Source organism: Fusarium redolens (genome assembly GCF_020744475.1).
Source record: "Fusarium redolens strain MPI-CAGE-AT-0023 chromosome Unknown BKA55scaffold_10, whole genome shotgun sequence".
NCBI lineage: Eukaryota > Fungi > Ascomycota > Sordariomycetes > Hypocreales > Nectriaceae > Fusarium > Fusarium redolens.
The window spans coordinates 844,420-868,447 of NW_025763673.1; the positions used below are offsets into that span (position 1 = coordinate 844,420).

The 24,028-nt window shown below is 50.9% G+C and overlaps 3 protein-coding genes across 3 annotated transcripts; all 3 read right to left on the reverse strand.

Moving 5' to 3' along the window:
- Positions 1-57: 57 nt before the first annotated feature.
- Positions 58-1,039, reverse strand: BKA55DRAFT_664679 (uncharacterized protein). Its single transcript, XM_046197709.1, has 2 exons — positions 325-1,039; positions 58-295 (listed from the first exon to the last, which is right to left on the reverse strand). Exons 1-2 carry the CDS (start codon positions 988-990, stop codon positions 239-241), a joined length of 723 nt encoding a protein of 240 aa, XP_046048035.1. The 5' UTR covers positions 991-1,039; the 3' UTR covers positions 58-238.
- Positions 1,040-1,703: 664 nt separating this feature from the next.
- On the reverse strand, positions 1,704-2,759 carry BKA55DRAFT_66805 (uncharacterized protein). Its single transcript, XM_046197872.1, has 3 exons — positions 2,621-2,759; positions 2,534-2,568; positions 1,704-2,477 (listed from the first exon to the last, which is right to left on the reverse strand). Exon 3 carries the CDS (start codon positions 2,408-2,410, stop codon positions 2,111-2,113), a length of 300 nt encoding a protein of 99 aa, XP_046048036.1. The 5' UTR covers positions 2,411-2,477; positions 2,534-2,568; positions 2,621-2,759; the 3' UTR covers positions 1,704-2,110.
- A 13,332-nt stretch (positions 2,760-16,091) lies between these two features.
- BKA55DRAFT_739456 (armadillo-type protein) lies at positions 16,092-23,711 on the reverse strand (the record flags this gene model as incomplete). Its single annotated transcript, XM_046201420.1, has 3 exons — positions 16,092-16,713; positions 16,765-23,593; positions 23,647-23,711. 3 exons carry the CDS (start codon positions 23,709-23,711, stop codon positions 16,279-16,281), a joined length of 7,329 nt encoding a protein of 2,442 aa, XP_046048037.1. The 3' UTR covers positions 16,092-16,278.
- Positions 23,712-24,028: the final 317 nt, after the last annotated feature.

Below are 24,028 nucleotides of genomic sequence, written 5' to 3' on the forward strand. Positions count from 1 at the left end.
GAGAAGACGGATGTACTTCCTCCTGCTTGCCGTCTTTCCTACAAATGTGAAAGGCTTCGCATAACACCCGTGGGGGCGTACACTACGCAACCAACACAGAAGACTTCTGCTTGTTGTCCGTGCCGTTTGCTCGCAGCGGCTCATTACCAAATCCACGGCGGTAATAAGAGCAGTGATTTTGCGTTCATCATCCGCCGAGCTTGTTGTTTGTTCGTCGGGACGAACAGGGCCACCGCGACTACCACCGCCCTCCAGTATCAGCCCCCGACTTAAAGTTGCAGGAGAGGGTGCAGCGCTTAGGTTTCTCAGCAGTTCTCGATGGACTCCTTCAAAAGTCCGTTCCCATCCGGTTCTCTCCAGCCAGGGCCTGAGATCCGTGAATGATGTGGTTCGTGAGTCCCTAGTAGTCACATTCCCATTCGCTGAGCCCCCGCCTAACAGGTCTTTTTGTCGTTCTCTCTCGCGCTCGAAAACACCCTCAAGATGGTCGCAAACTTCCTTGCCCCCGACTGGTCTGATTGTAGACCCGCCATATTCGACAATCCAGTAACGTCCTCCCGAGGGACTTTTAGTCCACGCTTGCAGGAATACAGGTTCGTACATGGCTTTTCTACGCACTCCCAGCTGTAATCTTTGCTTCTCGTGTGCCGGGGTCATGTGACGAGACATGACTTGGGAGCTAGCCGTACGTTCGTTGCAGAACTGGCACCTAAACCCGTGAACAAGATGCAGGTTCGGGTCGTAGGCTGCCCCATCTTGTCGAATAGGAGCCTTGGATGGGCTCTGTAGTAGCGATATACGGGCCTTCAAGAGATCGGTTACCAGACGTCGCTCAGCAGCAGGTATGTTATGCTTCTTTCGGAGATGCTCGCTGACTTGGGCAGGACTGGGGAGAAGGGCGATGCGGCATGTGTCATGGCAGCATATGAGCACTTGAGCATGAGGGTCGGTAGAGAGGTTGAACTGTGAAAGTACTGCAACTTCAGACATTGTCCCTTGTTTGTTTTGTGGCCGGTTCCGTCAGCAACAGGATACGGCAAGTAAAAAAGCGTTGATCAAGGACGCCAAGTGGAGTGACTGCCGGCATGTGGTTTTTAGGTCTGATAAGATTATGTGAATAGGAGGCACGGCGCTAAAACTCCCAAATTATATTCATTACAATTGAGTTTCCAGCGCATCCTTTTGCAACATGAAAGATGCTTCCTATTTGCGGTAACAGGGAATCGGTGCTAGGGGTCCTGGGAAGTTGGAGAGGGCGCACGGACTAAATATTCTTGTATTGCGACCCAAATCCCCAAAAATCTAAAAGAGGAAGGTGCACGGGCCACGAAAAGTGGTATTGGATGCCATTACCAGTGGTAATTGGTACAGTAGGCCCCTGGCGCATTTGGGCATTTGGGGCAAGAAGCGGGATTGGTCGCCCTATGTCCTATTTTTAGGCGCATTTCAGAGGCCAGTCCCCGGCTTTGTGTATGAGTAGTACCGCGAACCGGACCTTTACATGCAAACCAGGACCGCCAGGCCCGAGAGTAAACGCTACTGGTCGCCAACCGAAGATACTTACTTCGGTTTCTGGTACCAATACCGCCTCTCGCCCTGAAGGACGCTCCAACCAGCCATCGTCGATTGAGGTCCCTGCTTCGATCGGAGAGGTGAAGAGCTTGTGTAGATGCAATAAACACGGTGCTTGGCGTTCGAAGAGCGGATAGACCCCTTAAGCAAGGGTTTCAGTGGCCTTTACTAATCTAATAACTTTGTTCGTAAAGCGCGTCTAGTGATTTTCGTGACTTGAATACGCCTTAACCTTCTCCTTTCTATATACCTGCCTAGCCGCTCTTTAAGTCGAGCTATCCAGTATAGCCGCAAAGCTTGGCACAATTAACAGGGCTCGGCTGGTGGCTTGCGGCAATAAGCTGGAAACACGCTCAAAACACGCTTGGTGTTCACGTTGTTTGCTCCATTCAAATGAGTATGGCTCAATGTACAGATTTACTAGCATTTGGTCCTGAAAGAACACTCACACTCTCTGTTCTTGGCCATTCCGGCCCGTCAGGGACCCCTAGCCATAACACACGTAGTCCTTCATCACACCAGCCCCGCATGGAACCTCCTAAGTCTGGTTATCATAGCAACCGCTCTTCCCCTCCAAATGACAGCAAGAGGCGAATCCGCCTACTTTCGTAAAGTCGTTCATCTCATCCGTCGTCATATACCACTTTCCATGCGCTTTGTCATAATTGTCCCAACCTTCCTTTTGGCCGCACTTGGCAGTTGGATAGACACCGTCATAAGGCTTCCCCTTATTGAAGCACGTATTTCTGTCTCTGCCGCACCAGTACCAGACATGATTCCAGGCTTGAGCCTCAGAGGCCAGAAATGCCAAGGCCACGGCGGTGGTGAGCACCTTCATAATCTCAACGCTGGATGGCGGACGGAAGAAGCGGTCTTAAATCAGAGGCCTTGAATTAGAGGCTAATCTTTTTCGTTAGCTAAAACAGATCCACATCTCATTATTTATCATGAGATGACTTACAAACCAAATAATACGCTTCTTGACAAGTATAGTAGCTTTGAGTCAAAATGTTATCTTTAATTTTTTTTTTTTTAAAGGGGGACTTACTCTTATAACCGGCAAGAGGCAGAGCGGGGTTGGCCATTTTAGCGGTAGGTATAACCTGTAAGAGTCGGATGGTTTTCCCCCCGATGATCATTTTGGCTCCGTCTTAGGCGGGGTTGGCCATTTTAGGTATTATTCGCAGGCGATTCTGCCAGAATCGCCCATACAAATGGGTCTGTGCGGTCAGTCCATTTCCGCAATATCGCTTACCGCTGAATCGTGTCGCTGATTGGTTCAAAGTCCCCGGAAATTCATATGGTCATATGAAGGTTAGGGTTGACGGGTGAGTTCAGAAAACAAAAACTACTCAAAACAAAACAAAAGTAAGGTTTATAATAGAGCAAGGTCATCCGAACTCAATGAGCGTAGACCCCTATTTTTATCTAGTCTGTGGAATAAGTGATAATGAATGAATGAATTTATTCCGCCCGGGAGGATACGCCTCATAAGGCCAAGTGATAATGATTTGGAGTATATCGTTGATTGATTCTGTTCCAGTCGGCTGCTGACATAAAAATATCTTGGCTCACGGTTAATTCAAACAGGTCTAGTGTGGTCCACTTTAAAAGTCTTGGCTCACGATTAATTCAATTGAGCTTAGCTTGCTTACTGAGTTACTTAGCCAAGCGCCTTTTCCCAATCTGTCGGATTTCGGATCACGCAATTCCCGACGCTGAGATTATGCCCTTCGGCCAAAAGGTATATCGTATGTCGCAGGGTAGGCATTAGTAATCTAGCTATATGCTTTAAGTAACTGTGCAGGATGGAATACCCCGCACAAGAGACAACTTAAGACATCAATCAACACATTTGCTGCTGCTCATCATATTCACTCTAACCCTTTAAGCACGCTCAGTGCGACACTAGGATACACGTCGTGCGCGCGTCGACACGTTCAGATCCCTCAAATAAGGTTGAACTCGAAACTCGGTGACAAAAGAAGCAAAGAAATCAACCAATCAAAGGGCTGGACCACCGCTTTGACTTGAAATTTGCTTGAGGTTTTGTATTGAGAGCCCTCTTTCAAGTGAAAGTGGAATGCGGGGTAAATACAGGGATTATCAGCCAATGACAATGCGAAACGTCCACTTTCATCGAAAGTGAATGAATCCATAGAGATGTAGCTTAATAGCTACTTAACAGTTGATTATCCCTTTGAGCGGTACAGCCCTTCAGCGGGGTCACGACAGGGGAATAAGACCAATCAAAATGAATAAAATTAACGGTACTTCTCCCCACATACTAATTTGCATGATGGTAAAAGTCCCAGCAGTTTTGATTGTTACAAAGAGCTACGTTACAGACTTGGCAAATATCTTACGAACTTCCGGTACCCCGCACGTACTAACCTTGTGACTAAGCAAAGTGGGGCGAGTGACCTCCTGAAGGGCTGTACCGCTCAAAGGGATAGCATCTCGCCCTTTATCTAATACGGCTTAGCCTGTATATGGCTTTTCTAACTTATTAGCTTTAGGATTAGATATATCTTATAGACCTGGCAAGCTATAATCTAGTAGTTAGGATTATAGGCAAAGCTGCCAAGACCTATAATATTAATATTATTATCTCTTCTACGGTCACAAGCCTACCACGGGGTCACCCGCCCCACTTTTTCCGCTTACTAGGCTAGTACCTGCGGGGTACGAAAGGTTCCCTGTCAGACAACTGCTTCAAAAAACACCACCAAATTCATCAAAATCCTTATACAAATTACTCCTACAGTGTCTCCAAGGAAACAATGAGCTCTCAAAAGATACAAGATTTCATAGACGATAGCAGCTTTAACCCCCCGCCTTTAAGAGCGGCTAATGACCCCACCGGCGTGCCTAATTTTCCGCCCGAAGAGAGCTGCGGCCGTGATTTTCAACCTTTCCACCTGCAGTATCGTGATTTCAAGATCGAAGCCCTGCCCCAAGAACCACTTGAATTATTCCAGCTTTTCCTACCTATTTCCCTTATACAGTCATGGATTAAATACACCAACAGCTGGGTCGCTTACTTGATCGAAAATGCCGTTATTGATAACTGGAACACCCCCCTGACCGAACATTCGCGTATCCTCAAGTGGGAAGGCCTCTCTACTGCAACAGCCTATGTATGGCTTGGAATCATGATTTACCTAGGAATTCATAGGGAAACAACGATAAGGGACCATTGGAAATCCCCTAGCCTAGGAGATCAACGCCCCCTTCACTCAATCATCAAGTTCATGCCCCTGACGAAGTTCGAGCTTATCACAAGGTATTTCCGTACCTTTGACCACACCAAGCTTGATGTGACGAATGAGGGGGACCTTCCAAAGACCTTCCAAGCGGCTGAAGAGTGGTCTAAACACATACAAATGGTGTCGTGTGAGCTCTATCTTCCTGGGACTAACCTCACTGTAGATGAGTGTATGGTCCCTTTTACAGGCAGATCAAAAGAGACAACAGTCGTCAAGAATAAGCCTACGCCGGTAGGCTTCAAAGTCTGGGCTGTTGCGCAACAGGGCTACTTTTTACAGTGGCTTTGGCATGTGAAGGCATCACCATACAAAGCTGTTATCGTCGAGCTACCTTTAGCGAAGCCCTATGGCAAGAAAGGAAAGCTACAAACCGAGATTTCTCTAAGCAATACACAGAGCGTCGTGGTTCACCTGCTAAAAAGGCTGCCTACTCAGACATATCACGTCTTTACAGATAATCTCTTCTCATCGCCGCAGCTCTTCCGTCATCTTCGGCAGCTTGGTATCGGGGCCACAGGCACGGCACGGCCTAACTGTGGTATCAACACCAAGATGAAGCAGATAAAAGAGACCGGAAAGGCCCCTGATGGCTCTATTTTAAAGTATAATGAGGTAGTATTTATCCCTACAGAAGATGACAAGGTAAAGACATCTTCTCTATATATTTCCCTTACTGATCTGTCTCTTTGATGTCCCCCTAGGTCATCCAAATTGCTTGGAAAGATAGTAATATCGTGCTTTTCCTTTCGACTGTGCATAGCGGAGCTTCTCATGAGCGCACACCAAAAAAAGAGGAAAATGCCCGCCAAAAGAGGCACAAAGGCAGAGCAACAACGCCTACAAGAGTACTTCAACGGGGAAAGCTTCAAGATAATCCCTATCCCTACTATTGCTGCTCAGTATAACGATGAAATGAATCACGTGGACCGCAGCGATCAGATACGGTCATATACAACGTATGAGCATCGCTTTCGCCGAGGGCCTTGGCAGGCGTTGCTATGGTCTTTCCTCCTTGAAGTCACACTTGCGAATAGCTTCATTTTACAGCGAGAAACGACACAGCCCCATTGGAAGCCCTACACAACACTAAAGGATTGGAAGGAATGTATCTATAATGCCATTTTTAACAAGTATGCTGCTGAAGGTCACACAAGAAAGAGAGGTTGCACAGGGAAAGAAGAAGACACCGAGGATATTAAAGCACGGCAAAATCACATACAAAGAGATATCAATCATGTCTACAGAGGCAGAAATAACCCTTCCCCTTGCCTAGCTTGCAAAGGCTTCCGCCAAGGGCAGCCTCGACCCTTCAAAAAAAGGAAGGGAAAAGGGGGCCCTCTACAGCCTCTATCAGGAAATGCGCGAGGCCCACTGAGCAGGTACGGTTGTAAGGTATGCGATGTAGCTTTATGTAACAATGCTGACTGTTGGTACCTATATCATACGCCAATTTAGGTGTGAGCAGAGGTACCGGCTGTCACGGTCATTTTGATTGGCTCCCCGCCCCAGTCGTGACATCGTGGTAAACTTGTGACCGCGAAAGAGATAATAGGTATTTAGGTTTTATTTAGTTTTATTTATTTATATTATTAATATATTAACGTGGTTGATAAGCATGCTGATCATCCAAGTATGCTGATCAAAAATTCCAGCCTCTAAACTTTAAATCCATTTAAAAACATAATAAACCATCTGATCAATTAAAACTACTTACCATACTCTTCCCCAGAGGTCTCAATCACTACCTGACACGTCCTTGCATTATGCCCGGCCTTGCCGCATACACCACAACGCCGACCACCCGGTCGCTCTGACCTTCCTCGACCACCACTTCTCGATGATTCGGCCACTACCTGCGCATTAACATCCATCTGATCAATTACTTGCGATGCATCCTGTACAGTCATTGCCCCTCCTTTCTGTAGTCTAGTCCTTTTTGCCCTCCGGCGCCGGCTTAGTATCTCATTTGCATCTCGAAGATTTCGGACCTCATTCCTTAATAAGATAACCTCATGCATAACTGCCCTTGTTGCTTTAGTATTTGACTTTAAAGCTTCTATTATTGACTCTGGGGAGCTGCTTTTATGCCTTCTGATTCGCTTTTCAAGGTATTCAGATTGAGATTGGGCCTCAATTGCTGTCTTGGGGGTCTTTGAAACCCATGGGGTTGATGGTTGGCTGACCTCCCCGGGAGGCGTTGGAGTCCGCAGCTGCACATCAAGCTTTGAGATCACGGTTTCTGGGTTAAGAGGAGCAAGTACAGCTCCTCTAAAACCGCCCCGGATATTATCTTCTGTAAAAGTAGCTTGAAAAGCGGCATAAAAGGCCAGGAAGAACTCGGTCTTAGAAATATGGGTTATAGAGCATCTGATCAGATGCTCTATTTCTCGACCATATGCCTTTTTCAGCACTGCAAAGCACCCAATATCGAGAGGCTGGAGTAGATGGGATGCATGAGCAGGCATACAAAGTGTGATAATCTTGTGATCCCGGCAGTATCTCTCAAAGTCGGCGGAGTGGTGGCTTTCGTGACCATCAAGGATTAGAAGACGATAGGGACCAGTTGATCGGTTAGTTGTAGACCGATCAAAGTGTTTTAGCCACTCAAGACCCAGCTCGTTATTTGTCCACCCATTTTGGCTAGTCGCAATAACCCAATCGCCCGGGAGGTTGCTTTCTCGGTACCAGTTGGCAAGGTGATATTTGCCTGCACCAATGATGAACGGCGCGATCGATTGACCTTCCGCATTAATCGCCTGGATTACTGTAATCCATTCACGATTTCCAGGCTGCACTGATTTTGGTCTTCCTTGCCTTTCTGAGCCTGTGACTGCCATTCCGGCCATTATGAGGCCCATCATAAAGCCAGTCTATCAAAGTTCCAGATATCATCTGATCGGATACCATACTTCACAATTGTATTCTGTACAAGCCTAAACCAGCCACGAATAATAGTCGGATCTTCGCATTTGGCTCTCTGGTAGTCATATCTCCGAAATAAACGCGTCTTTAGCTCTGGTTGTCGCTTGACGAAGTTATGAGCCCAACGCTTGCCAACAGGTAACGCATCGCGGTCGGCAAGCAGAGAATTGGCTATTTCTTCTACAAAACGCAGTCGCGCAGGAAATCCTCGGGAATCTAGGTCAAGGAGGAATTGAACTATTATCTGTTCCTCTAGATCAGTCAGTCTCCGTGACTTTGGCACCCACGCGTCTCGTGATTGAATGCCATTCTGTCGGTTACGGAGAGTACCGAAGCCAACTTCATATATTTTTGCGGCGCGTCGGAGGCTTAGCTTTGGGTTATTTTGAAGGGCCTGAAGTGCAAGAAGGATTCTAGCTTCATTTGATGGCTGAGGCATGTTTAGTGGTTGAGAATTAATTGATCAAATGGTTAAGATGTAGGATGAGGGATTTTTGATCAGCATACTTGGATGATCAGCATGCTTATCGATGGTGCCCGCAATTACGTCGTAATTCGCTTAGACCACGTGACCACTTATCCCCCGCAAAAAGCGGCCCGTGAAATCGTGTGCGCGACGCCTGATAAGTGCGTTTGATAAGTTCCCTGCAACTTATCTAGCTCCGGACGGAAAAACGACACCACATAAAAAAGCCTCGATCGACCGAGATGGCCGCAGACGACTCGTACACGGCCGCAGACGAGCGCACCCGCGCCGCCCGGAGGGCGGGCCTCCAGGCGAAGAAGGACGAACAGCCGGCGAACACGGCGCGGAGTTACGCTGCGAAGCAGCGGGAGTGGAAGGCGCGTCCTCCCCGGCCGCCCCCTCTCTTCCCCCTTTCCCTTCCCTCTTTTTACGCAGGAGCCCCATGGACGGCTAACAGACGAAAACCTATAGGCCTGGTGCCGTACGCCTCGGGCTGCGGCAGACGGCTCACTTTATAGCTGGCCCGACGGCGAGCTCGTAACTCCAGACAAGCTAGCAGCGTGGCTCAAAGAGGATATCCTCTTACGACGCGTTGCCCCGCCGCAAAAGAAACCACGGGCACGGGGTAAGGGCAAGGGCAAAGGAAAGGCTGTACAGTTACGGCGGCAGCTTGAACAGGAGCAGCTCGAGGCCGCGGCCCTGGCAGAGGCCGAAAGCCTAGCCGAAGCCCTAGAGGTCCCCCTGGCCGAGGCCGCCGAGCTGCTTGCGGACGACCGCGAGGGCTACGTGCCACCCACGGCCCTTGCGCCGGCTGCAGTAGACCTTGCCGAAGGATCTCTGCTTACGAGGGGCACTATCGACGCCTATATCGCGGCCGTTATCGAGCTCTGGCGGCTCCAGGTAGCCCACGGCAACGCAAACACGGAAAACCCCCGGGGCGCCGCCGTACGAGGCTTCCTTGAGCAACGCGGCCGGCAGCGGGGGAAGCACGACCGCGCCTCCTTTAAAGACCGCGGGACTGACGGGATCCAGGCCGGCTATTCACCCGACGAATGGCTCCGGGTCCAGGATCTCCTTCTCAGCGGGGCCGCATACATGCCGCAAAACCTCCGTACGCGAGTTGACCTCCTATTCGGCCACTACTACCTGTTACGGGGGGAAAACCGCCGTAAGATGGAGCTTGCAGACCTGTCTCTACTCGACTATCCGTCTTCAGAAGGCCCGACCCCCTGTGGCTGCCTCGTTACCCTTTTGCGAGACGGTAAGCTAAACAAGACGGCAAAGAAAGAGTTCATGGGTGCCCTCCGGCATAAGGACCCCTTGTTCTGTACGCAAGGGGCCTTAGCACAGCTCTTCTTCTGGCGCTGGCACGTCGCCGGCGAGCCGTCCCCGTCCTTCCGGCGCCGCCAGGACTGGTATCGGATCAAGGTTCTTGTCGGACGGGACCGCGAGCAGGAGCTCTCGTACCCGACGCAGCTACAAGAGACCTGGCGTATCTTCGGTGCTGCTGGCCTTATGGCGTCAAAGAAGACGCACCTCCCGCGCAGGGTAGGTGCCCAGGACGCGGAGACCCACGGCACGTCGCTCGCCCAGATCTCGCAGGCCGGCCGCTGGAACCAGAGCGTGCTCTGCCAGGCCTATCTTACGCATCTACCGCGCCAGTTCATGCGTATTGTCGCCGGCTTCTCGGCGTCACCCGGGGACTACTTCCTCGCGCGTGCGGCCCACGAGCCCCCGTACGTCTTACAAAAGCAGCTCTGGCCGTGGATCGAGGAGTGGGAGCCTCTCTTTGAGGCTCGCGCACGCCGGCAATGCTGGGCAGAAGGCGGCCTCGACGACGACGACCTAGCCGCTGACGGCTTCCTTAAGCTTATGCGGCGCCTGCGCATAGTACTCTTACAGGACCTGGCTGTCTTGCAGCCTCGCTACCCGTCGCTGCCCTTCTTCGCCTATGCCCCTTTCAACGGGTCTGAATGGGACGAGTTCGCCGTCGCCGTTCGCTCCGACGCGGCAGGGGCTACGGAGCCGTTAAGCCTGCTCGTACAACGCGCGCTGCCAGAGCTTAGCGGCGTGTTAGAGAGCACGCGCGAGGCCCTCTTACAGAATAACCAGCGACTCGCCATCCGATTAGAGGCCCGGCTAGAGGGAATCCAGGGCGGTCTCGATTCCCTGCTCCAGGGCAAGGTCCCAATCACCTTTACCGGCCACTTTGGAGCCGGGCCAGCAGTGTCGCTGGCGCCGGCGCCGGCGCCGTCGGCAGCCCCTACCTTGAACTTCAATACGGCTCCGGCTCCGGCTCCAGAGCCTCCAGTACCAGGTATGCCCGTCGTTGCAGCCCTGGCCAAGGTCTTTACAGTGCGGGATGTCTGGAAGGAGTGGGAGGAAGGGATTGCAGGTCAGCCGGCCGTACGGGTGCTAGAAGAGACGTGGGGAAGCCGCTGGCGCCCGGGGAACGGGATCAGGGTGCAGTTCTGTCGCCGGAAGGTGATCTGGGACGAGCTCTTGGCCCGCACGGCGTCCGGCAAGAGCGAGGAGGAGGCAGTTGCAGAGCTAGAGCTCTTACGCGCCGGCCGGAGCTTGAACTGGCTCGTCGACGAGCTCAAACAGCGCCGCCGGCGGGGCCAGGGCCAGGGCCGGATACGGGTACAGGTAGGGACCCCCGTGCCCGATGACCCAGACCCGGGACCAAGGCCGACTCGGGACCAGGGCCATCGGGGGCGCTGGGCTCGGCTAGGGAGGAGGCGGACCGCCCCTCGTCGACGGTAAGCTGGCCGTCAGGTAGGATCTTTATATATTTATAGCGGTAACTAGTCCCGTATCTATCTATCTATCTAGAAGGCGTGTTTTTTTATTAATTCTTTTTTTTTATTTTTTATTTTTTATTTTTTATTTTTTTTTAAAAAAAAAATTAAGGAGCAGCAGGATCAGCGCATTGCTATGTCGTAGTCCTTGCAGTGAAGCCTGGCCCCCCAGCCGCTGCACACGCAAATATCTCAGCGCCCGCTCGTCTATACAGCGTCGCTCTTGAACCAAACGGACCGCCAGAGCGTAGCAGTCCTCCAGCCCTGGAATTGCATCGATTTGGCTCCTAACCGTCGAGATATTCGCGTGCGCGGCGCCGGGCACTTATCAGATGGTAGTTGTGTAATCACATACGATTTCCCGAAATTACTCCGCAAAACGACCCCACGATAAGTTCTGCTTATCAACCACGTTACACTAATTCAAATCAATGAACCGAATACACGTAATGTGCGACATAAGCACCACTGTAATTGCTACAATAGCAGTTATTGAGAACCCTCCTTGCAGGTGAAAGTGGAATGCGGGGTATGTACAGGGATTATCAGCCAATGACAATGCGAAACGTCCAGTTTCATCGAAAGTGAATGAATCCATAGAGATGTAGGTAAACTCTTATGTAAATAGCACCTGAGCAAGATAGCTTTCCATAGCCTAATGTAACCCTATCCAAACCCTAGCCCTCCTGAGCTCCAACACATGAGAACGTGTTAGGGGAAACGTTTTGTTTTCTGGTATCGTGCCTGCAAAGCCAAAGCTTGTTAAAAGAGATGGGGGAAGAATAAAAGGAAAGGGAAAGGCTTTAGGCAACGCGTACTTACTGGCCAAAACAGAGGCGTATAGGTGGAAGTGTTCTAACACACCAAGGTCCCTAACAAATGTTTGTTTTGGAAACTCTCGAGTATCAATCATGATCAGTTGTATTTCCGAGAGGCAATTGATAGGGGGGCATGACGAATTGATACGCGGGCATGATCCTTAGGGGGGCATGACTTTTTGTAACACCTGATTGGTCAATTTCGTTTTTGTTAGTGTCGGCAGAATTCTGTCAGAGCTTTCTAAGTACCTCGTGTTGCATATGCCTCTCCCAGATTGTCACACGAGTGCACCACAAGAGTCAGAGGGGTGTTACAGATCTGTTGCAGGTTCGGCAGGTCTAGTATCGTAGCCTCTCCTCGTCAAATATAATGAGGACGAAGAAGACGAGGGGACAGGGATGAATCAATCAATAATCTATTCTTCATCTTGAAATCATCATTCATCTTGACTTACCACCCTCGTATCCGACACCTCGAGCTTAGCTCGCCCTTAATCTTACCTTGGTAACCAATGCGACGCCATCAAGTTTTCTCTCCATCAGCAAGCTATCCACTCCTGAGTCTCTCAATCCTCGATGATTAGAACCTTCACCACGTCCCAATCTGAGCCTCCTTCCAGCTCAGAGAGCAATCCGAGATGCCGAACTCGCAGTCCTAGTCCTAGCGATCAATTGCACGCCCGAAAACGACGGCGGCAGAGCCGACAATCCAGGTTCAGCCCGCCGTTACTCGCGAATAGACCTCGCTCAGCGAGCAGCATTGGAACAAGTATCAGCCAATATTACGGAGTCGGCGACGAAGACACACTCGGAAATCTCTTCGCATCTTATCCACAGACCTTTTCAACCGCTCCACAGCCCCATGGATCGCAAGGGCTTCATGAGCCACCATGGGAGCTCCGTTTCGATTACGAGATACACCTTTCGAATGACTTCCTAACCCAAGGAAGACGGCAGCAGCGAGTCAGAATCCCTATACCAGGGCCAGAAACCGACCCACTACCTTCCTCCTCTCCGCCTCAATCAGCACGGGAGCAATCGTCACCCACAAAGGCCGAGTTTCAATCTGCCCTGAAGCTAGTACGAGAAGTGATTGGGACGGATCGGAAGCTTACCCTCGAGCTCGCTCGGTCATACGAGCGAGTACGCCAATGGCGAGAGAAATGGGGTTACTCGCCACTCAGTTCAGATGCGCTTGAATCGCCTCCTCCCTACTCACCGCCCCGAGAGTCGCCCACCCAAGCAGTATCCCCTCAAAAGATCAGATCTTCTCCTCTTCGAATTTCCTCGTCCCCTGCCCCCGACCCGATCCCGAACCCACCGATCCCAGGCGACCCAGCGCCGTCAGCCGAAGCTCTATTTGACTTGATAAACACCTTTGCGAAAGAGAGTGGCTTTGGTATTGTCCGACGGAACGCCTACTCATATAACGGTCGGAGGATGAGATATTCCTTCCAATGTGACAGATACGGAGAACCACGGCCTAGCAGAGGTGTAGGTCTTCGGCAACGGAAGTCCCGGAAGTGCGGATGCAAGTGGATGGTGATAGCCGAGGCTCTAGAAGAGGGCGAGTGGCTCCTACGACAACGCCCAAACCCGGAACACGGTCAACACAACCATGGGCGTGGTATTAGACCGTCTGCGCACCCTTCCAATAGACGGCTGACTACACCCATCAGGGCAACCATTGAGTCGACAAGCCGTCGGGTCGGTATCCGGGCCCGTGACGTACGGGCTGTGGTCCAAGAGCAACACCCCGAATCAACCTTCACGCAGAGGGACATCTATAACGCCCGGGCTCTCATCAATCGAGACAAGTTGAATGGCTACACTCCCACTGCAGCACTGATCAAGCTATTTGATGAGATGGACGTTCCTTACGTCGCTAAGTGGGCGGATGATGAGCCAAGCCGCCTCGTTGGCCTTGTCTGGACCTTTTCCTACTGTCTCCAGATATGGAAGCGGTTTCCCGAGGTCATCAGCTTCGACAACACATACAATACCAACCGCTTCAAGCTTCCGTTATTCCAGGCAACAGGACAGACTTGCCTTGGTTCTGTCTTCAATGCGGCTTTCGGTCTGATCGACAACGAGAGACGGGAGGGGTTCCAATTCCTCTCTGAGAGTATTCGACAACTGGCAGAGCAGCACTCCATTTGCCAACCGGACGTCATCGTTACCGACTTCGACGATCAGATGAAGGCCGCCCTGAATGATCAGTTCCCTGATGTACAGCAGCAGCTCTGTATCCACCACATCAATTCGAACGTCCTGCTCAAATCAAAGCAAAAGTGGGTCAAGGGCCGCAGTAGTAGCAGTAGTCCCGACAGCAGCGACGAGGATAAGTCGGCTCCACAGGTACGGGCTGAGCTTAGTCCGAAAGACCAACAGTTAGTCCACGCGTCGACATCTGAGGACATCCCTCATAGCTATCGAGGGGTTCTCATGATGTGGAAGCTCGTCTTGTTTGCCGAGACTGAGGACGCTCACGAGAAGGCGTGGAGAAACCTCTGTAGGGAATTTGATGACCAGCGGGCTATCCTCCGGTATCTCCATGGAACCTACATGCCTGTAAGGGCCCAGTGGGCACGCTGTTTCATCCGCAAGTATCGCAACTTTGGCATCCGCGTCACCTCTGGCACAGAAGCAAGCAACAACAACATCAAGAGCTACCTTCTAAACGGTATGAGCCACCTGTATCGACTTGTCGAAGCTATGCAGGACATGATGAAGGACCAAGAGCGGGACTTCAACGATGCCTGCGCAGCGGACGAGGTACTCACCGCTCGCGAGTATATAGGGTCTAGCTCGGAGTATCTAGGCGAACTCCGGACAGCAATATCATCGAAGGGCCTTGGGCTGATCAACAAGCAATATCGCTTAGCTCGCAAAGCGATGCCGACTGGTAAGAATCCGTTCCCGGAGCCTCTTGGGGGCTGCAACGACGACTGTTCGGTCTCTGTCGAGCTCGGTATACCTTGTTGCCACAAGGTCTACTCGAGGTTAGGGTCTGCCACACCCTTCACTAAGTGGGAGGTCCATCCACGGTGGCGACTACGAGAGCCATCCTCTCGAGATCCATACCGACGGATTCTCGACCCCAAGATTGCCACTGCTCTCCGTGGCAGGCCCAAAAACACCACACAGGCTGTTCCAGCAAGGCTAGCCATCGGAGCAAGCAATCGGCAGAGTAGTCAACCTGCCAGCCAAGGCCGATCAAGGCGTAGGCGAGGTCGACCACCGGGTAGTCTAAACAGGTCGACTCTGGCCAGAGTGGAACTCGATGCGAGCCAACATGCCAGTAGCCAGGCCAGTAGCTCAAATCAGCGCCAGAAACGCAGCCAGTCGGGTATCCTTGGAGCGGGTAGAACTACAGGAGGAAGTGCCAGCGGACGGAAGACGCAACCCAGCATTCGGAGACGAAGGAGTCAATGGGAGCTGCTTAATAGCGACGAGGAGATTCTTCCTTCCATAGTAGTAAGAGGAGACATAGATAGCTGCTCTTAATATAATTGGCCTTATACTATAGGTATCGAAAATAATACTTTGTTTTGACGGCCGAATGCGAACTGTTCTAATAGGCCGGCTTGGTCCGGTTGCTTCTGCAGAGATCTGGGCTTGTTAAGAGAGCCGGCTTCACCGCCTTTTCTCAAAGGTATTTATGGGTCTACGAAATTTAGCCCAATCAGGTGTTACAAAAAGTCATGCCCCCCTATCAATTGCCTTCCGAGAAGGCCGTCTTGTTAACTTTGGTGTTTCTGAACAAGCCGTATTGGAGGACGAATAACAGAGAGCTGAACCAGGACATGAGATTGCATCGGTGCTCATGTCTATATACCCACAAGAGATGATGATATAGTTTCTTGGTAGCTTCTTCTGGCGGAAGCTCTAGTAGATTCATTCTGTCGGAACAATTTTCGTTACAGGACGTGGTACAGACTGGTTTCGTGGCCTCTCGCATGCTAGATGACCCGGGTGTCCCAGGTTCATAGAGTCGAAAGAGATATGTTGGTGTGTGATCATATGGGAACTTAGTTTCTTGCCCACCTTTTGGTACAAAAGTCAACAGTGCTGGAATGGGCCCCAGAGGAGAACGGATGTCTGGTTGGGTTGTGCCGAGACGGAGGAGTTGTGGAGGGTTAGTGAGAGTGAGAAGTGTTTACAGGATGGAGATTGGCACGCCTGCTGCCTGTGACTTTTCGAGATGGGATGTTGGAAGTCAGCCTAAGAAGAAAGAATGTTGAATTGGAACAATGTTGATTGAGATAGAATACAACAAGATTCATCTAGGCTTTATACTCGTACACTACATGGACAAACATACAACGGAAAACTTCCTGATATCGCATTTCCCACCCCCAACTCCCGCAAACTTGAAGCAAATACATACATAAAAAGGCTCCGGCTAGCAACATCTTTCTTCTGCGAATCTACCAGAAGCTGCACCATCCTATATAGTGCTGACACAGATTCTCCAGCTTAGTAGCCTCCATGATCAACTTGTTAACCTGCGCGATGACATCCAACTCCTCGTTATTCTTAAAATCACGACCCGTGAGCTTCTGCTGCACACGATCCAGCACCTCCACAGCTCGCGCGTTCTGAATTTCTACTTCGGGTGCACCGCCGTTTGTCATGGCTTCGCCTGCTGAACTGTTTGTGCGAGCGCGTGCGCGTGTCTGGATTGATGCTTCGGGGGCATTGAGGAGTTCGGAGGGTGCTACGTCGCTGTCGAGAATGGAGGCACGGCGGGCGCAGACACCGCCGGGGACAGGCATTGCTACGTCTCTGTCGGAGCGGAAGTTGGGGCCTGTTGGGGATGCGGCATTCGTTAAGCGCCATGTAAGGAGGGGATCATGAATGAACTGTGACTGTTGGTATGGAATCTTCAGCTTGGAGATGGAGAGAAAACTTACCGCTTCGAGAACAGCCATGACGCTTTCTTTGTTGTCGCGTAGAACTCTCATTACGTTCTCGCATGTAATTCTGAAGCTACCCTCAATATTGCTGACCCCCATAGCATAGGTCAACATGCGAGTGAGACGGAAAGGAACCCTCTCGGGGTACTTTTCTCTCTTCATCGCCACCTCGAAACAATCACCGAAATCGACATGAAGGATCTTTCCAGTGACACGATCAAGCTTCAAGTTGGAAGGATGACGATCACCCAGACCCAGAATATATCCCACCATGGACATGACACCCAGAGAGCGAGTGTAGTTCGTTCGTCTCTCAAGCCAAGCCTCAGAAGACTTTGACTTGAGCCAGAGAACACGGTACAAGTCTTGTCCGGTGGTGTTATCCAGTGCATAACCAAACACCTCGACTTTCTGCATCAAGGTCAGGTTATCGTAGTCAGGCGCCATCTGAAGCATGATGCGATGTTCAATATTGAGCAGAATCTTGCGGCTCTCACGATACTCCCTAATAAGAACGTGAAGAGTGTCGCTGTTGGGAAACCACCCGAGCAGACCGCTATTCTGCGACAGAGGGATGGCAGGGTAGCGCTGAATGTTGAGATGGCGCTTGAAGCATTCAGAGTCGTAAGCCAGAAGGGTATTGCATAGGCCGAACAGCTGCATAACTCGTTCGTCCTGGCGAATATCCTCATGGCCCTTTAGCAAGAAAGCGTACGACTTTCCGTCACTACCGTTGATGTTGAGCTTTCGTGGGCGCTGCTTAGAGTTGATAACACTAGACGTCGTATCGAAGGACATTATCCTTACGATGGGCTGTCCGCTCTTGTATGTTCCGGGAACTGCCAGGTTCAAGTTCTTGGCGTTGAGGAGCTTGGGCGAGCAGTACGTCAACTCCAGGGTGGTCACCTGAGGTAGCTGCCTACTTATTTTGCGGAATACCTGATAATACAGATCCCACGCCTGATTCAGATCGTTGACGTCTTGACTTGTCTCGTACTGTCGACACCAATCTTGCGCCTCCTTGAGGCCTCGGCCGAACGCTTGTGCGAAAGAGATCTCACGAAGAGTCTCGGGACCGCGCTCAAGAAGCTCATGCAAAGGCTCGAGTGTTGCAAACATACCCTCAATATTGTGATCACCAAAGTACAAACGCGAAGCCTCTTCCAGTCCCTCATGCCAGAGTTCATGCCACAAGACAGCTACACGAATCAGTTCATGACTGACCGTGTCAGCTTGGGCGACCAGGTTTGCGCTATGCTGCCGCATACTATCCATAATTTGAGCTGCAGAGCGGGATCGGCGTGTGTTCTGCCAAGATTTCATGGCGACAGTGAGGGGATAAACCAAAGCCTGCGGATGAGCTCGTCCAACATCGGCAAGAAGGTTATGCACTGACTGCTGAACTCGCTTGTTAGGCTGGTTGATTCGTGCGATCAGTTGAGGAATCACTTCGAGCCAGGTGTCGACGCTGACATTAGCAAAGCCTTCTGTAACAGCTGTGTTGACATCTGCGCTTCCACCATACGTAAACCAGAGTGTGAGCAGTCGGAGAGTATCCTGCAGCGAACTTCCCTGTGAGAGTGCGATAGATTTGAAGAAGCCCTTGACAGCCGGAACAACGTGGTCAATCACCATGTTGTGATCCGTCCTTGGCAAGTGTCCTTCGTTTCCAGCTGTGAGAGTCTGAACGATCTCAAAGTTGGCCAACGCCCAAGCGTGCCAGGCTTTGTACCAGCGAGGATTGTACTTGGTCGCCTGAGAATACGATGTGAGAATATCTTGAACCTGAGTATATTGCCAACCATCCTTGTCGAGCGCAATTAGCCATTCTCCCTGTCGCAAGTAGCATTTGGCCAACAGGACCGTCTGATCATACAGTGCTCGCTGAGTCTGTGGGCTCATGAGAGTAGGGTCTATCTGGTTCTGGAACCTATAGTCGCCAGTGATGTTGACCTCACCACCAGCTTGTGCATTCAGGTGAGCCTTAGCAACCTCCAAACGATGAGCAGCATCATTAGTGAACTTGCGCAGACAATACAGTGTCTTCTCGGGAATGTTGGCCTTCTTGTTAGCAGGCAACTGCTGCCCGAGTTCCCACTGGTACTTGAGCACAGCGTAGATGACCTGTGCAGCTGGTGCGTTCCTTGGACCAGGTCCTGGCTGTCGCTGTTCACTCCAGTAGGGAATCGTGGATACCAAAGGAGCGTCAGTTCCAATAAGTTGCTTGAGTGACTTCTCAGCCAGTCCCATTCGTCCAGACTTGCGGCAAAGGTTTGCAAACTTGATCCACATGTGCATATTCTGGGTCGGCGCGATCACAATGGCACGTAACCTGAGCATTCGCTGCCAAATCTCGACGTTCCTCTGACAACCTTTCAGTCGTGTCTCCCAGGTGCGTCTCATGATGGCCTGCTTCTTCTCGTCACATTGCTTGTAGACGATGAGCTCTTCAAGTTCAGCAAGCATTTGCACCCGAACGACGACCTGGTATGCTCGGTTGTACGACTCACTAACCAATGCACTTAACTCGGTATCTAGGCCTTCGCGAGCTTGCTGAACGCAGGCAATCGCCTCGCGGAACTGGTTGCGATGGAGTGCCAAAATCGCACCAAAGAATGATCGATCAGGTGAGTATCTCTTGAGCGATGAGAGATAGTTGTCCATGGAATCCCACTTGTTCAGACCCCACGCAGCGGCTGTCGCAAGCGGTGCAATCATTCTCTGAACCTCAGGCGTAGAGTTGGCCCAAGTACTACCGGTCAAAGAAGCCAAAGCCTCCCACTCTCCCAAAGCATGCAAACATCGCATCTTACCCATGACAATATCAACGGGTATAGCTTGATCCTCAGGCACCTCCTCCTCACGCTTATTATAAAACGCAAGTGCCTCTTCCCAACGCTCCAGCTTCTCAAACCAGGTTTCTCGCAGCTGGATGCCTTCCTTATATAACTGAGCTTTGCGGAGAATACCAATGGCAGCATCGGACTGTTGTAGCTGATTGTTGATAACGATCAGGGCTTCGACTGCACCGCTGCTCTGGTCTTGAAGGAACTCGAGTTCCTTGTAGTGCAAGGCCTTTGCATACGCGTGACAGCAAGCTGCCTCCCTGCCGAGAACTCGAATATCGAGCGGTAAAGACTTGTCGTCATGCTCCATAAACTCGGCGAGGTTGAGTAGGAGGCCAAGCAGATCGGGCGGGATGCTCTCAGATTTTATAGCGCTCTCAATGTTCTGGATGAACTCGTCCTGGAATTGTTCATAAAGCTCGCTCCAGCAAGACACGAACGCTGAGTTGAAGAGCTCACGAGCCAGAGGTAAATACACACTGGCGAGGCTGGCGCAAGCTCGAAGTGCGTGGTTCGGTGATTCGGTAAGCAGTGTTGTACTGAACCGTCGTAGCCACTCTTGCCAATCCTCCTTTGTGGATTTGCCTTTGGTATCCCAGGCAGCCTTCAAATGGATAGCATTCATCTCCAACTTCTTCGTGCCTTGATCCGCAAAAGGAGGCTCGTCTGCGCCATCGGCAAAGCCAGCACCAGAGCTCAAATCTTGTGGCAGAACCTCCCCCTTCTGAAGCTTGCTCACAAGCAGCTCGTAGTTGGAGTGCTGAATCTGGTGCTGATTGATGACCTTGTTGACAGTCCCCATAAAGTGTAGATAGTCTTTGCCCAGCTGTTGGATGAGCGCACAGAGCGTATCTAGAGCAGCAGTACGGAGTGGAGGTTCGCCCATGTCCAAAACACGCGTAAGAGGGTGAATGATTTTCGCAGCCAAGTCATTAAGATTCACCTGGCGAGAAATCTTACCGATTGTATCGATAGCCTGCTTCCTGATGAATGTAGGTTGGCCCTGCTTTTCGAACGTCCTGACAATGACGGGGATGATGAGATGCATGTACTCCTCGGCACTGGCACCAAACACCAAAAAAGCGTGCATCACCCTCTCCGACGGTGTTCGCTTGGCGGAAGTATCCTTGTCGAGGACACCAAGCAACAAGGGTAGCAAACCAGCGAGGTAAATTTTGAATTCACCCTCAAGCGACCTCGAAATGGCCTCTACAAGCGACAAGATGGTGGTCTGTAGTGATGGCGAGGTGTGCCAGTACCCCTGCAGAATCTCGACAATTGATGGAAGATAATTTCTTATATGTTGCCGCACGATGCTGACGAGAGTGGCCAGTTGGTTAAAGTAAGACTCGAGTCTCGTGGAAGTGGCCGATCGTATCACCCGGAGGAATGCCGGTATGATTCTATCAAGGAACGAAACACACTCCAAGCCCAGGGTGCGGAAGATGTTCATAATAGCTTCAATCACAGCCGAGTGGTGCTGAACCAATGAAGAGTCCTTCAAGATCTGGAGAAGAGCATTAATCACAACAGTCGGGAAGTACTCTTTGTTAGAGGGTGTCAGTCCGGTCATCATGAGAGAAATGTCGGTCAATTGGTTGGCCTCGCCTCGTCGGGAATCGGGAGTTCGTTCTTCGGCCTGAGTTGGTGTTAATAGCTGGAGCAATTTGCGCCATTTCGAAAGATTTACCTGGTGTTTGTAAGGGTCGAGTGCACCCAGGATACCCATCAGCTTGATGGTCTCCTGTCGCAAGGGCACGCGTTGTCCTTCGGTTCTGATGATACTCTGTAAAATTTCGAGCAGTTGAGGATATTCGATGTATGGTTGGATAACGTATCCTGAATTACTTGCGAGTTGTCCCAAAGCATGCAGAGCAGCCTCTCTTTTTACGTTGGAGCTCTGGTCCTGTAACGCATCAAGAATGATTGGCATCAATTTGTTCTTGTAAGGCATCATATCCTCGCCACCCACGGTAGCAAGCTCGCCAATGGCCTTGAGAATCGTGGCGGCAACCGAAGGGTTGTTGTCCTTTGCTTTCGGGAGAAGGACTGAGATCATGGGCTCAATGTATGGCTTGATAAGTGATTGCGCATTCTGTACCAGAAGGCTCAATAGCTTTGCGCTCTCCTCCTTGTTGCGGGCGACATCGGAAAGTTCGAGCTCCGTAAGCATCTGAATGAGAGTCTTTCGTAGTGAAGGAATGACATATGCTGGATTGTACCTAGCCAAGCGGCCGATAATGGAGATGGCCACTTCTCGAATGGAGAAAACTTCATCGTTGAGCGCAAAGAAGAGGATGCGAATGCTCTCAGCCTTGGCCAAGTGTCTGTCAAATCGTTCGTCGAGAGCCGCCAGAACTGTCCGCCTGATATTCGGTTCAGGATCTGAGACTCCGACCGTGAGAAGTTTCTCTATCACATCACCCACAACTTGAAGCGCATGGTAACTGGTCTGGTTGACAATCGGATCGCGAATGTATAATTGGCAACATGTTAAAGCCGCTGCCTCACGAATCTCTGGGTCCTCATCTTCAACATACTTGATTGCGACATCGCGGACAAACTCGTTCAAGACATGTCCTGAGAAATCGAAGCTACCAAGAGTGTTGAGCGCCAACTTAACCTCAGCCTTTCTATGCTCATAAGCATGGGGATCTTTTGCGTCTTTGGGAATAATAGGAACTGAGTTGAGGGTGTTTGGCTGCGGGGCACCAAGGGGCTTGAAGGGTTCGCCGCAGAGTACCATGCTGAGCATATCAAGTAGTCTCTCCTGGATTGTCGGTTTGACTGGAGGGATATAGAAACCCATGTCGACAAGGGCTTGTGTGAGCTTGGGGGTGAGGTCGCACGCAAAGATGGGATCCAGAAGTGCCTCCATGTATTTGCTCAGTGTCTGGCCGACAGCTACAGCAAGACGACTGATACAGTCAAATACCGGGTCGGCTGAACCACTCTTGCGAGATTGAACGCTGAGACCTTCTCGCACATAGATCAAGACACCATCGAGGTACGGAGCAATGGCGCTCTTGACCGAATTGGCAATGTTACCAATTGCAAGGAAGGCATCATTTCGCTCCTTGTCTTTCTTCAACATGCCCGATAGATATACCATGAATTTGTGTAGCCAAGTATGCGCAAAGTCAGCTGGTGAGTAGCTGGCAAGATCTGGGATCAGAAGAACCACAGTCTTTCGAATAGTGGGATCTCTGTGATCTTTGTGCTTAAAGACAATTTCACATGCTTCTTGATAATGTTCCTGCATGTACATAGCTCCCTGCTCGAGCAGTTCCTTGAGAACCAGCAACGAACCATGAATCGATTCGACCGTGTTGACCTTGAGACCTGCTTTCGACTCGTTGTAAATCTTACTCCTCCAGAGTTGCTTCATCTCCTGGTCTCGTTCGCGAAGGATTCGGAAGCAGGCGCTAACTGTTTCCGCCGACGTTGCCCGAATAAGCTGCCGGGTGTCTCGAAGTCCTATCCAGATCCAGTCGAAGATTGTCGGGATGTATTGATACATCAGTGTCGGGGCGCTTCGGGCCAATTCGCGCAGGACGAGGACTGCGCTGTATCGTCGCTCCTCCACGCGGTCATTCTGTAGCCATTCGAGAGCTGTGTTGACCTCCGAGTCCACCACTTCCGAGATCATTGATCCACCAGGTCGACATAGTTTTCCAAGCGCGATCGCAGCTGGTTGCATAGGGTTGATGTCCTTGCCTCGAAGGATCGTCTTAAGATTCTGTGTGAAACGCGTGTATTTGACACCGACGTCGACGCCTTCAAAATCAATGAGCGCATCAAGGGCGTAGATGCCTCCGAGTCGCTCGGACGAGTCGCTCCCATGTGTAATGAGCTGTGTAATCTTGTTGTTGACTGAGTTGTAGAAAGCCTGAAATTGTTCAGGGCTAAGGTCTCGATGACAAACAGCTACAAGCTCGCGAAGCTGTACGGCGGATCGTTTTCGCAAATCGTCGCTTGTTCTGTGGAAATATTAGGCCCCTTGCCCTACCAATCGTCACATGGTGAAACCAACCTTGATCGAAGACCGCGGGAGATTTGCTCCAGTCGCTCCAAGGCGACATGCTGTGCCTGCGCCATGATGCCGTCGCGGCACTCGTGTGTGAGTGATCAAGGGCACATGTACTCGAATATCGAATGCTCGATTGTGGGCGAGAGTTCTTCGAGGAGGGTTCAAGGTGGAGGGGGAGATCGTAATTAAGCGTCGAGCGTGGGCGCGCGTGCACGTGTCGTTTATTATGAAGGCGGCCAAGAATTTTCCAAGATATTAATACTGAGAGGAAATACTCAGCTTTTCTGGACGCCTTCGAGGTAACGACAGGGATAAATAGTAAGATAGGTGCGTAGCACCTGGGGAAGTTGAAGTTGGAGGTTGATGAGCTTGGGTCAGGCGGAGG

What these genes read in the sequence shown, in the direction of transcription:
- BKA55DRAFT_66805 (XM_046197872.1), bottom strand. Translation starts at nt 2,410, where the DNA reads ATGAAGGTGCTCACCACCGCCGTGGCCTTGGCATTTCTGGCCTCTGAG.
- BKA55DRAFT_664679 (XM_046197709.1), bottom strand. Translation starts at nt 990, where the DNA reads ATGTCTGAAGTTGCAGTACTTTCACAGTTCAACCTCTCTACCGACCCT. An exon ending in GGGAACGGACTTTTGAAGGA is followed by an intron (nt 296 to 324) that starts GTCCATCGAGAA and finishes GAGAAACCTAAG; the next exon opens with CGCTGCACCCTCTCCTGCAA.